This window comes from Bombina bombina, chromosome 7 (assembly GCF_027579735.1).
Source record: "Bombina bombina isolate aBomBom1 chromosome 7, aBomBom1.pri, whole genome shotgun sequence".
In the NCBI taxonomy this organism is placed as follows: Eukaryota; Metazoa; Chordata; class Amphibia; order Anura; family Bombinatoridae; genus Bombina; species Bombina bombina.
In genome coordinates, this window is record NC_069505.1 from 165,150,006 (window position 1) to 165,164,038 (window position 14,033).

General features: G+C 38.6%; 1 protein-coding gene across 1 annotated transcript in view; it reads right to left on the reverse strand.

Annotated features, from left to right (window-relative positions):
• Nucleotides 1-12,179: 12,179 nt before the first annotated feature.
• The window catches only part of MPPED2 (metallophosphoesterase domain containing 2), a 422,875-nt gene continuing 421,021 nt past the window's right edge, over nt 12,180-14,033 (reverse strand). The window contains exon 7 of the mRNA XM_053720397.1: nt 12,180-13,469. Within this exon, the coding sequence (XP_053576372.1) occupies nt 13,351-13,469 (119 nt within the window). The 3' untranslated portion in view covers nt 12,180-13,350. The remainder of the gene's footprint in view (nt 13,470-14,033) is intronic.

Here is a 14,033-nt window from a genome sequence, read left to right on the forward strand (position 1 = left end):
GTGTAGTTTATGATTATGTTTGGATACACCTGAGTCAGGTAATTGGGCCCCTCCCCTCATGTTAAGGGTATAAAGTGTGTACAGAGATGATATTGTCTAGAACATGATTAAGGTCAGTTTGTGACCGAAACGTTGTATCTCTTTTCTGCTATGATGTCCCATCAATAAAGAAATCTTTTCTGCATTAAGAAGGTGCTGCTGTTTTCTGCTATTTTTGGACTATACTGGGGACTATTGCAGGGTCCCTATAGCTTGCATCTACTTGCTTGGGTACAAGTGCTGGGCCTGTATACTGAATGAACCAATGACAAGACAAATAATTTCAGCCTCCAATCAGCAGCTAACTCCTAGAAGTGCATTGCTGCTCTTCAGCCTACCAAGGTATGCCTTTCATTAAAAGATACCAATACAATAAAGCAAATTACATTGTAAAAGTAAACTGGAAAGTTGTTTAGAATAACATGCTCTATCTGAATCAATAACAGACTCCTCATTAGCGGGAACATATGTTCCTTGTACTTACCTTCTTACTCTTTAGATTTGGGCAACAGTATACTGGTATTATCCAGCACACGCAGATTTTCACCTTTTCTTTTTATATGTGTTTGTCTTGTACATATTAGGTCCGTTTGGTTACAGACTATTTTATATGAATACTTAATACAAGTTACATTTTAAGGAGATCTAGGTTGTGACTCTTTCTACCTACATACCTCTTTGAAGTGAGTGCTTTATATGGTGCTTCTGTCTATCTTTACTTATTCTATCTGAATCATGTAAGTTTATTTTTGACTCTCATGTCCCTTTAAATATTTTTTATTCCACAGTTTTCAATATCCATTTAAACTAGTGGTGGGGGAGATATTTTTTGCTGATTTTTATTTTCCAGTGCTGTAGCTTTGTATTTTCCTTTTGTCAGAGAGTAACTACCAAGTGATCTGCAATAATGAAAATATAGCCTGACTACTGCTGATAGAAACAAACATGAATATTTACACAAGATAGTGCTGACCCTACACTTGTTGCTGGTCTTGTTTGGCAGCCAAGCAAGTCACATCCTTCATTCTTCTGGTGTGATGTAGTGATAGCATTGCCTTCAAAGCAAATTGCTTAAGTGCCACTGAGATGAGAAAGACATTGGAAGACTGTAATAAGCATGACGTTCTGTTCTGCATACAGACAATATAATAACCAGAACGTAAATCATTAAATTAATGAATTGTACTTGGCTGAGATTCCTGCATGGAACATTCTATGTTAAGAGACTATATTCATCATACACATTTTTAAAATTGCATTTAGTGCGTTCAGTCTTGGATATAAGTGCAGGCTGATGAAAGCTTCTCTAAACTCAATAAGAAAGACATTAAAATAATGAGCAGAAATATGGAGACTCGGATGTAAGCTCAAGTGGAAAATCAAACTATATTCTGTGTCTGACATCTTAAGCTCGATGCTTAGAAGTACATTTTCATTTTTCATACTTTTTTCTTTTTCTTATGAATCCCTTTTCTCTATTGTAGTGTGATTTTATTTTATTTTTTACGTTAGGTTTAACATTTTTCAACCCGAGTACAGACATCTTTTATATATATACTAGGCGATAAGCCTGCCCAGAGGGCAGTCTATTTAAAAAAAAAAAAAAAAACTACAACCCCCAAAGCTAAAATTACAACAAATGAAAAATGTAAAATTACAGAGGAGCTGATTGCCCCTTTAAGGGCAGTAAAAGAACTGAATGCCCTTTTAAATGCAATGCCCATACAAATGCCCCTTTTAGGGGCAATGGGTACTTTAGTTAGTTTTTAGTGTTAGATTTTTTTTTTATTTGGGGGGGGTTTGGTGGGTGGGTTTTTTTACTTTAAAAGGGGATTTAGTAATTTTTAAATGTAAAAGAGCTGTTTAACTAAGGGCAATGCCCTACAAAAGGCCCTTTTATTTTTTTTTATTTTTAGTAATATTGTTTATTTTTTTCTGTAATTTTTGAGTTTTTATTTTTTGTAATTTTAGATTATTTTTTGTAATTTAATGTTTTATTTAAGTGTAACTTAGTATTGGGGTTAATTTAGGGGTGTTAGGTTAGGGGGCTTTGTAATTAAATTAGTTATTTGTATTATGGGGGGTTGGCGATTTAGGGGTTAATAGGTTAATTGCGATGTGGAGGTTTGGTGGTTTAGGGGTTAATAGGTTAATTAGGTGTATTGCGATGTTGGCGGTTGGCAGTTTAGGGGTTAATTAGGTTTATTGCGATGTGGGGGTTTGTCGATTTAGGGGTTAATAGGTTAATTAGGTTTATTGCAATGTGAGGGGTTGGCGGTTAATATTTTAATTATGTTATTTGCGGATTAGGGGTTAATTACTTTATTATTTTGCAATGTGGGGTTTAGGTGTTTGTTAATACTTCGTGAGGGAGGTTATTTTTTTTTTTTATTCTTCGGGGGGCGGGTAGTTTCTTTTAGTTATACTTTGTGCGGGCGGTAACGTGTTTATTTCTTGCGGGCGGTTGTGTGTTTTTTTTTAAGGCTTCGGGTTTGCCTACGCTACATCCAGGTGGATTCTTTTGGCTGCACATGCAGCCAACATAATTTTGGCTGCCTCGTGCAGCCAACATTCCTTTGAGGATGTGTACGCAACTGACGACACCGACGGACGTGTTACAAACGCGATTGTAGTATGGATATATATATATATATATATATATATATATATATATATATATATATATATATAAATATATCCAAAATAAAGGAAGGCACTCTCTGGATTTGATAAAGGGTAGTTTAATCCCAAATAGTGAGGTTTTGGGTTTTATCCGGAGAGTGCCTTTCTATATTTTGGATCTATTTGTTTACCGAGAGTGCTAGGCCTGGAGGTGTTTGTTCATTATATATATATATATATATATATATATATATAATATTCAATGTTATCAGGAAGTAATTTATTGGCTTTCAGAAAAGGGCTTTAATATATATTTCTATGCAATAAACTATGGTCTTCTCTTGCAAGCGAGGGGTTAAAGGAACACTGGCATAGTAATAAGAATTTTAAGAAAAATCATGAAACAATTAGGGGCCGATTTATCAATGTCTGGCGGACATGATCCGTTGTAGCGGATCATGTCTGCCAGACATAGCTGAATGCCAACAGCATACGCATTTAACATTGCACAAGCAGTTCTGGTGAACTGCTTGTGAAATGCCGCCTTCGGCAGATTCTCGACTGCTAACAGGGGGTGTCAATCAACTGGATTAGGGGGTGTCAATCAGCCTCAGAGGCAGGGGAAGAGTTAAGGAGCACCGGTCTTAAAGAGACACTGAACCCAAATTTTTTCTTTTGTGATTCAGATAGAGCATGACATTTTAAGCAACTTTCTAATTTACTCCTATTAACACATTTTCTTCATTCTCTTGGTATCTTTATTTGAAATGCAAGAATGTAAGTTTAGATGCCGGCCCATTTTTTGCTGGTTGGTGGATAAATTCATCCACCAATAAAAAAGTGCTGTCTAGAGTCCTGAGCCAAAAAAAAGCTTAGATTTTTCAAATAAAGATAGCAAGAGAACGAAGAAAATTTGATAATAGGAGTAAATAAGAAAGTTGCTGAAAATTGCATGCTCTATCTGAATCACGAAAGAAAACTTTTGGGTTCAGTGTTCCTTTAAGACCGCTGCTTCTTGACTCCTGTTTCCGGCAAGCCTGAAGGCTCGCACTGAAATAGCTGTATTCAGGGCAATTCGGACTGTGATAAATCGGCCCCTTAGAGACATTTTTTTATACAATTCAATGTTATCAAGAAGTGGTTTATTGGCTTCCACAAAGTGCATTAAGATATTTCTATGCAATATACTAGACTTTTGCTGCAGCAAATTATTTGTTTCGGACTAATCATTCGTATGAATATTCTGAAAAACTAGTTTTTCAGAATATTCGTTTGTTGCACAATTCGGTATATATATATTATTATTTAAAAAAAAAAAAAAAGAATATTCATTAACATTTACACTTTTTTTCGTTAAACAAATGTAAATGTTATTTTGCTGCAGGTGGCACTGTGTAACCTGTAGGTTTATACTTACCTCTAGGGCACTGGGGAGCTTCGCTTATCCGGAGCCTTCGCCATGGAGTCCAAGGCCACGCTAATTGGAGACTTAGGGCCCAGTAATATAAAGCTTTCAGCCCTGGCGATAATCTAAGTAGTCTTGCTTGTACGGCCAGGTCTACAAAATAATTTTATAAAAAAACTAAACCTTACCTTGAGACATGTTTATCTCAGTATGCATGATTCTGTATATGAAGGAGAGACTCCTATATTAAAATATAAGGTGCAAACAAAATCCTAAAGATTGTGCGTGATTTCTCTCGATGCCGGCAAGGTTTTGATCATCATGCCTTTAGTGCGGTGGATCCCAGAGCTGCGCTAAAAGAATGTCACCTATTAACGTGGCCCTGGGCTCAGTGAAGAAGATTCGGTTTTAGCGTGGCTCCCCAACACGCTAGAGGTAAGTATATCACCTTCAAGGAAAAACATAATTTATGTAAGAACTTACCTGATAAATTCATTTCTTTCATATTGGCAAGAGTCCTTGAGCTAGTGACGTATGGGATATACACGTCCTTAATATTTTTGGAGAACATAGATGGTATAAGAAATATAGTTGGTTGAGAATAGACGCTATCTCATTATATTCGTCTATCCCGCACACTATAGGCCTGCAGGCTGTACAATACTACCTGGATAGGGACACTAAAATGAATGCTGACTTTAAACTATATGTGCTGAAGGTAATAGAATTTCTTCTTCAACACAATAGCTTTCTCTTTGAAAATGATTACCATGTGCAACAACAAGGGACGGCTATGGGGGCACGTTTTGCGCCCTCATATGCGAACCTGGTAATGGGATGGCTTGAGGAAACATATATTTACAGTGATAATAATCCCTTTAACAAACATATAATTCAATATAAAAGATTAATTGATGATCTTATATTGATTTGGGAAGGTAACGAGAGTGAAGCAGATAGGTTTGTGAACTACCTTAATACTAACTTTATGGGTCTGAAATTTACCAAAGAGTGACATAGAGAACAAATTAGCTTTTTGGATATTGTATTAAATGGAGAAACTGTTAATAGCTGTGTAAATACCACCCTATACCGAAAACCCATTGCAGGTAATGCTTTATTATACGCTACCAGTAGCCACCCCAGACATGTATTTAAGGATATCATTAAAGGTCAGATGATGCGAGTAAAAAGAAACTGCTCAAGGGAAACAGATTATGTAAAGGAAAGTGAAAATCTTGTTGAGCGTCTGACAGAAAGAGGTTACCAGAAAAATGAAGTCTTTAGAATTAAAAAAGAGGTTGATAACTACTGAGATAAGAAACCATAGCTTTATACAAATAATCTAGATGAGGAAAAGTTAAAGGAGCAATCTGGGTGGCCTAGAGGTGGATTTAGGACAGGGTCAACTCAACACATTGTGCTGCCTGGGTCCAAGAATTATTTGATGCAACTCTCTACTACAGTCTAACCCCAACCATAGTCTTAAATTTAAATTTTCCACAAGAGCATGCTGATAACCTGCTGATGCACCCCATATGAGAGTAACTTCTCTCAACTAAACTATTAGTTGGATAAGCTCTCCTTATGTGCCACCCCTGTCAAATGCCACCTGGGTCCTGTGATCCCAATTAGTTTTGCCTTGAGTTGAGTCATGCCATAGGGTCAGGTGTTTGTTTTTTTTAAACCAGAGGTCCAGGCATAGATATATATTAAAAAAGAACAGGATGTGTGAGAACCCTAAATCCAAGGCAATCCCCTAAAATTCTGTAGAACTAAAAGCTCTGGGAATCAGAGTGTAAACTAAAATTAATGACTATATTAATTTTCTGATAATACACCTTCCTGTTAAAAAAACATAATTTATGCTTACCTGATAAATTCCTTTCTCCTGTAGTGTAGTCAGTCCACGGGTCATCCATTACTTATGGGATTATATCTCCTCCCTAACAGGAAGTGCAAGAGGATCACCCAAGCAGAGCTGCTATATAGCTCCTCCCCTCTACGTCATACCCAGTCATTCGACCGAAACCAAACGAGAAAGGAGAAACTATAGGGTGCAGTGGTGACTGTAGTTTAATTTAAAATTTAGACCTGCCGTAAAAACAGGGCGGGCCGTGGACTGACTACACTACAGGAGAAAGGAATTTATCAGGTAAGCATAAATTATGTTTTCTCCTGTTAAGTGTAGTCAGTCCACGGGTCATCCATTACTTAAGGGATACCAATACCAAAGCTAAAAGTACACGGATGACGGGAGGGACAGGCAGGATCTTTACACGGAAGGAACCACTGCCTGAAGAACCTTTCTCCCAAAAACAGCCTCCGAAGAAGCAAAAGTGTCAAATTTGTAAAATTTTGAAAAGGTGTGAAGTGAAGACCAAGTTGCAGCCTTGCAAATCTGTTCAACAGAGGCCTCATTTTTAAAGGCCCAAGTGGAAGCCACAGCTCTAGTAGAATGAGCTGTAATTCTTTCAGGAGGCTGCTGTCCAGCAGTCTCATAGGCTAAACGTATTATGCTACGAAGCCAGAAAGAGAGAGAGGTAGCTGAAGCTTTTTGACCTCTCCTCTGTCCAGAATAAACGACAAACAGGGAAGAAGTTTGGCGAAAATCTTTAGTTGCCTGTAAATAAAATTTCAGGGCACGGATGACGTCCAGATTGTGCAGAAGTCGTTCCTTCTTTGAAGAAGGGTTAGGGCACAATAATGGAACAACAATCTCTTGATTGATATTCCTGTTAGTGACTACCTTAGGTAAGAACCCAGGTTTAGTACGCAGAACTACCTTGTCTGAATGAAAAATCAGATAAGGAGAATCACAATGTAAGGCCGATAACTCAGAGACTCTTCGAGCCGAGGAAATAGCCATTAAAAACAGAACTTTCCAAGATAACAGCTTGATATCAATGGAATGAAGGGGTTCAAACGGAACACCCTGTAAAACGTTAAGAACTAAGTTTAAGCTCCACGGCGGTGCAACAGTTTTAAACACAGGCTTAATCCTGGCCAAAGCCTGACAAAAACCCTGAACGTCTGGAACTTCTGACAGACGTTTGTGTAAAAGGATGGACAGAGCTGAGATCTGTCCCTTTAATGAACTGGCAGATAAACCCTTTTCTAAACCTTCTTGTAGAAAAGACAATATCCTAGGAATCCTAACCTTACTCCATGAGTAACTCTTGGATTCGCACCAATGCAAGTATTTACGCCATATTTTATGGTAAATTTTCCTGGTAACAGGTTTCCTAGCCTGTATTAAGGTATCAATCACTGACTCCGAGAATCCACGCTTTGATAGAATCAAGCGTTCAATCTCCATGCAGTCAGCCTCAGAGAAATTAGATTTGGATGTTTGAAAGGACCCTGAATCAGAAGGTCCTGTCTCAGAGGCAGGGACCAAGGTGGACAGGACGACATGTCCACTAGATCTGCATACCAGGTCCTGCGTGGCGGGAAGGGTGGAAACACATAAGCCATGTTGAAGACCCAAGGTGCTGTCAGAGCATCTATCAGTACCGCTCCCGGGTCCCTGGACCTGGATCCGTAACAAGGAAGCTTGGCATTCTGGCGAGACGCCATGAGATCCAGATCTGGTTTGCCCCAACGCCGAAGCAGTTGGGCAAACACCTCCGGATGAAGTTCCCACTCCCCCGGATGAAAAGTCTGGCGACTTAGGAAATCCGCCTCCCAGTTCTCCACGCCTGGGATGTGGATCGCTGACAGGTGGCAAGAGTGAGACTCTGCCCAGCGAATTATCTTTGAGACTTCCATCATCGCTAGGGAACTCCTTGTCCCTCCCTGATGGTTGATGTAAGCCACAGTCGTGATGTTGTCCGACTGAAACCTGATGAACCTCAGAGTTGCTAACTGAGGCCAAGCCAGAAGGGCATTGAAAACTGCTCTTAATTCCAGAATGTTTATTGGAAGGAGTCTCTCCTCCTGAGTCCATGATCCCTGAGCCTTCAGGGAATTCCATACAGCGCCCCAACCTAGCAGGCTGGCGTCTGTTGTTACAATCATCCAATCTGGCTTGCTGAAGGGCATCCCCCTGGACAGATGTGGCCGAGAAAGCCACCATAGAAGAGAATTTCTGGTCTCTTGATCCAGATTCAGCATAGGGGACAAATCTGAGTAATCACCATTCCACTGACTTAGCATGCACAATTGCAGTGGTCTGAGATGCAGGCGTGCAAAAGGTACTATGTCCATTGCCGCTACCATTAAGCCGATTACCTCCATGCATTGAGCCACTGACGGGTGTTGAATGGAATGAAGGACACGGCAAGCATTTAGGAGTTTTGTTAACCTGTCCTCTGTCAGGTAAATTTTCATTTCTACAGAATCTAAAAGAGTCCCTAAGAAGGGAACTCTTGTGAGTGGCAATAGAGAACTCTTTTCTACGTTCACCTTCCACCCATGTGACCTTAGAAATGCCAGAACTAACTCTGTATGAGACTTGGCAGCTTGGAAACTTGACGCTTGTATCAGAATGTCGTCTAGGTACGGAGCTACCGATATTCCTCGCGGTCTTAGTACCGCCAGAAGAGAGCCCAGAACCTTTGTAAAGATTCTTGGAGCCGTAGCTAACCCGAAGGGAAGAGCTACAAACTGGTAATGCCTGTTTAGGAAGGCAAACCTTAGGTACCGGTAATGATCTTTGTGAATCGGTATGTGAAGGTAGGCATCCTTTAAATCCACTGTGGTCATGTACTGACCCTTTTGGATCATAGGTAAGATTGTCCGAATAGTTTCCATTTTGAACGATGGAACTCTTAGGAATTTGTTTAGGATCTTTAAGTCCAAGATTGGTCTGAAGGTTCCCTCTTTTTTGGGAACCACAAACAGATTTGAGTAAAACCCTTGTCCGTGTTCCGACCGCGGAACCGGGTGGATCACTCCCATTAGTAAAAGGTCTTGTACACAGCGTAGAAACGCCTCTTTCTTTATCTGGTTTGCTGACAACCTTGAAAGATGAAATCTCCCTTTTGGAGGAGAAGCTTTGAAGGCCAGAAGATATCCCTGAGATATGATTTCTAACGCCCAGGGATCCTGGACATCTCTTGCCCAAGCCTGGGCGAAGAGAGAAAGTCTGCCCCCCACTAGATCCGTTTCCGGATCGGGGGCCCTCACTTCATGCTGTCTTAGGGGCAGCAGCAGGCTTTCTGGCCTGCTTGCCCTTGTTCCAGGACTGGTTAGGTTTCCAGCCCTGTCTGTAGCGAGCAACAGTTCCTTCCTGTTTTGGAGCAGAGGAAGTTGATGCTGCTCCTGCCTTGAAGTTACGAAAGGCACGAAAATTAGACTGTTTAGCCCTTGGTTTGGCTCTGTCTTGAGGCAGGGCATGGCCCTTACCTCCAGTAATGTCAGCGATAATTTCTTTCAAACTGGGCCCGAATAATGTCTGCCCTTTGAAAGGTATGTTAAGCAATTTAGATTTAGAAGTCACATCGGCTGACCAGGATTTAAGCCACAGCGCTCTGCACGCTTGAATGGCGAATCCGGAGTTCTTAGCCGTAAGTTTAGTTAAGTGTACTACGGCATCAGAAATAAATGAATTAGCTAGCTTAAGGACTCTAAGCTTGTCTATAATCTCATCCAACGGAGCTGAGCTAATGGTCTCTTCCAGAGACTCAAACCAGAATGCCGCCGCAGCCGTGACAGGCGCAATGCATGCAAGGGGTTGTAATATAAAACCTTGTTGAACAAACATTTTCTTAAGGTAACCCTCTAACTTTTTATCCATTGGATCTGAAAAAGCACAGCTATCCTCCACCGGGATAGTGGTGCGCTTAGCCAGAGTAGAAACTGCTCCCTCCACCTTAGGGACCGTCTGCCATAAGTCCCGTGTGGTGGCGTCTATTGGAAACATTTTCCTAAATATAGGAGGGGGTGAAAAAGGCACACCGGGTCTATCCCACTCCTTGTTAACAATTTCTGTAAGCCTTTTAGGTATAGGAAAAACGTCAGTACACGTCGGTACCGCAAAATATTTATCCAGCCTACATATTTTCTCTGGAATTGCAACCGTGTTACAATCATTCAGAGCCGCTAATACCTCCCCTAGTAATACACGGAGGTTCTCAAGCTTAAATTTAAAATTTGAAATGTCTGAGTCCAGTTTACTTGGATCAGATCCGTCACCCACAGAATGAAGCTCTCCGTCCTCATGTTCTGCAAATTGTGACGCAGTATCAGACATGGCTCTATTATTATCAGCGCACTCTGTTCTCACCCCAGAGTGGTCGCGTTTACCCCTAAATTCTGGCAATTTAGATAATACTTCAGTCATAACATTAGCCATGTCTTGCAAAGTGATTTGTAAGGGCCGCCTTGATGTACTTGGCGCCACAATATCACGCACCTCCTGAGCGGGAGACGAAGGTACTGACACGTGAGGAGAGTTAGTCGGCATAACTTCCCCCTCGTTGTCTGGTGAAATTTTCTTTACATGTACAGATTGGCTTTTATTTAAAGTAGCATCAATGCAATTAGTACACAAATTTCTATTGGGCTCCACATTGGCCTTTAAACATATTGCACAAAGAGATTCCTCTGTGTCAGACATGTTTAAACAAACTAGCAATTAGACTAGCAAGCTTGGAAAATACTTTTCAAATAAATTTACAAGCAATATAAAAAACGTTACTGTGCCTTTAAGAAGCACACAAAACTGTCACAGTTGAAATAACAATGAACCAAATTAGTTATAGCAACCAAATTTTCACAGTAAATGCATTAAGTTAGCAAAGGATTGCACCCACCAGCAAATGGATGATTAACCCCTTAGTACCCAAAAACGGATAACAATTTCATATAAGCGTTTTTATCACAGTCAAAGCACAGTCTCACAGGTCTGCTGTGAGTGATTACCTCCCTCAAAACTAGTTTTGGAGACCCCTGGGCTCTGTAGAGACGTCCTGGATCATGGAGGAAGAAATAGGAAGACTGTGACTGGATTTTTACTGCGCAATAAAGCGCCAAAATAGGCCCCTCCCACTCATAATACAACAGTGGAGAAGCTCAGTAAACTGATTTTATTCATAAACAAACGACAGCCATGTGGAAAAATAATGCCCATAAAGTTTTATCACCAAGTACCTCAGAGAAAAACGATTAACATGCCAGTAAACGTTTTAAATATAAAATTATGTAATGTTATTAAAAAGCCTGCTGCTAGTCGCTTTCACTGCAGTAGAGGCTCAAATATAAGTTAGATGTATACAGTATTTTCTTAGTGAAGTGCCATTCCCTAGAAATACCTCAGTGTAAACATACATACATATCAGCCTGATACCAGTCACTACTACTGCATTTAAGGCTGCACTTACATTACATCGGTATCAGCAGTATTTTCTCAGTCAATTCCATTCCTTAGAAAATAATATACTGCAACATACCTCCTTGCAGGTGAACCCTGCCCGCTGTCCCCTGTTCTGAAGTTACCTCGCTCCTCAGAATGGCCGAGAACAGCAAATGGATCTTAGTTACGACCGCTAAGATCATACACAAACTCAGGTAGATTCTTCTTCTAATGCTGCCTGAGAAAAAAAACACACTCCGGTGCTGTTTAAAATAACAAACTTTTGATTGAAGAAATAAAAACTAAGTTTAACAACCACAGTCCTCTCACACGTCCTATCTATTAGTTAGGTGCTAGAGAATGACTGGGTATGACGTAGAGGGGAGGAGCTATATAGCAGCTCTGCTTGGGTGATCCTCTTGCACTTCCTGTTAGGGAGGAGATATAATCCCATAAGTAATGGATGACCCGTGGACTGACTACACTTAACAGGAGAAAGTTTTTTTGCCTGCATTGGAGTCCATACAAAAGAATTATGTCTATATTCCACTAGTTTTTGCACTCTGAATGGATAAGTAATTTGCAGTTACATCATTTTAAGAATTTTTTCCCTTAAAAATTATTTTTTTATTGTTTTATACCACTCTTAGTGAATATCTTTTTAAATTATGTTTTGTTTACCTATTTTAGTCTTGTGGTGTTTTTTTTTGTCTCTAGCCAATAAAAAAAGCTCCATAAATAAAATAAATAAATATGATAATATTAAATACTCCAAAAATGTAAACCTTAATAAAAGAAAAAACACACTGTTGACAATTATTTAAAAATCTTGCAATTTTATTTGCATATAAAGGCGCTAGATATATAATATCACAATTAATTTAAAAGAAACAACTGATTTTCTAAACGTAACAAGATAACATAAAACAGGACAAAGCCTTGAGGGGGAAAAAGCATTTACAGGAATATAACAGAAAGAGCTATATGCAACAACATTTTTGTGTCAGCAAGATTGCTTTTACACACAGTGCAAAATAAGAAGAAAAAAAGAAAAAAGTGAGTAAAAGAAAAACTTTGGGAGGAATTCAAGAACATTTAAAAAGAGAAGAGAAACTAAGCCCTTTTTGGCTTGCTTATTTTTTATTTAATTCTATACATGCCTAAAAACTGCACAAAGTACAGAACACTTGCAAATGTGTCTGTCCTTTATAATTTAGTATAGCTGTACAGTATATTTTTTGCTGATACCACGCTGCCAATATTAAATCCATATTTTTTGAAATAACACACAAAAAATACTTATATATATATATTTATAAATCCATATTTAAAAGGATTCTGCATTTACATGATTTTTACTGCACGGCATTAATGATGCTTACAGCTTCTTAAGCCCCATACATATTAAAGCAATAATAATTTAATTAAAATAATAAAATAATAAAAAAAGAAAAGATAATGAATTTCATATTTATTATAAAAAGGCATTTTTTACCCAAAATAAACAAAAAAAATATATAGAATAGATGGAAAGGTGCACTGGAGACAGAAGTTTGGAACAAAAAGAACAACAAAACAGTCATTAAAAAAAATAAAGACAGAGGCATACAAAACACATAATATTAACTTGTGCAAATCCCGGTGGTTTTACAATGCTGTTTATCAAAGCTTATTTTTTTTAACATTTTTCATTTAAGTGAATAACTTCTTTAAAAAAAGTTTGGCAATGTTTTTGGGATATGAACAATTAACAAATGGACTGGAATCCACTAACAACCTCAAGCGGGTTGATCATTTAAGAAACTGTCTTGGTTCTTGGAACACAAGTTTTTTTTTTTTCTTTTTTTGTACCAATAATTAAAAATAATATTAATAATAATATTTATAATAGAAACAAAACATGTAATCTTAAAATAGATACACGAAACAAACCCTTTAATGATAAAAACAAAAATGGCAGTTTATAGACCATCTGTGCATTGGGTCTTCATGATCCTTGGGGGTTTGGAAGGTCAAAAATAATTGGAGGATTGGTTGGTTGAAAGCTGACTGTACACGTTGAGGCATTGATATATGTTGTGTAACCATCGGTCATAATGCCGTAACCTATAAGTGAAAAAAGAACTATTATTTATACAATAGGGGAATGACAGTCCAGATTGTTCTGAACTACATCATAGAGATAATGCGGCCTGAAAAATATAATTTACTAAAGCTATTTTTCTTTTCAGTAAAAATCATTAATCATTAAAGGGACATAAAACAAGTTGGGATAGAGACAAAATATAATATGTACTTTAATTACTTAACCTGCAAATTTATACTGCAGTGCCTCGCCATTAACCCTTTCTTTTACGTTTCTGAATTGTACAGCTCTAACTCCTCCCACACAATTCCTTATATGGCTGTATCTATCTCCACCTTTGCTTTGGTAGAATACAAGACTTTAACAGTCATTATCTGCTGGAGCATGCCTAGAAGCAAATAAGCTGCTGTGGACTCAGTTGAAATACAATGCCTGTGTTTCTGATGCTAAACACTGATAGGGGGGTGGATCAGACTACTCCAGACATAGCATGGCTATGTAACTAATTTTGCGTCTTTTAAAAAAATATTTCAAAATACTTTCCAGCAATTTTTAAACAATTTTTATGCAAACTTTTTTTTACT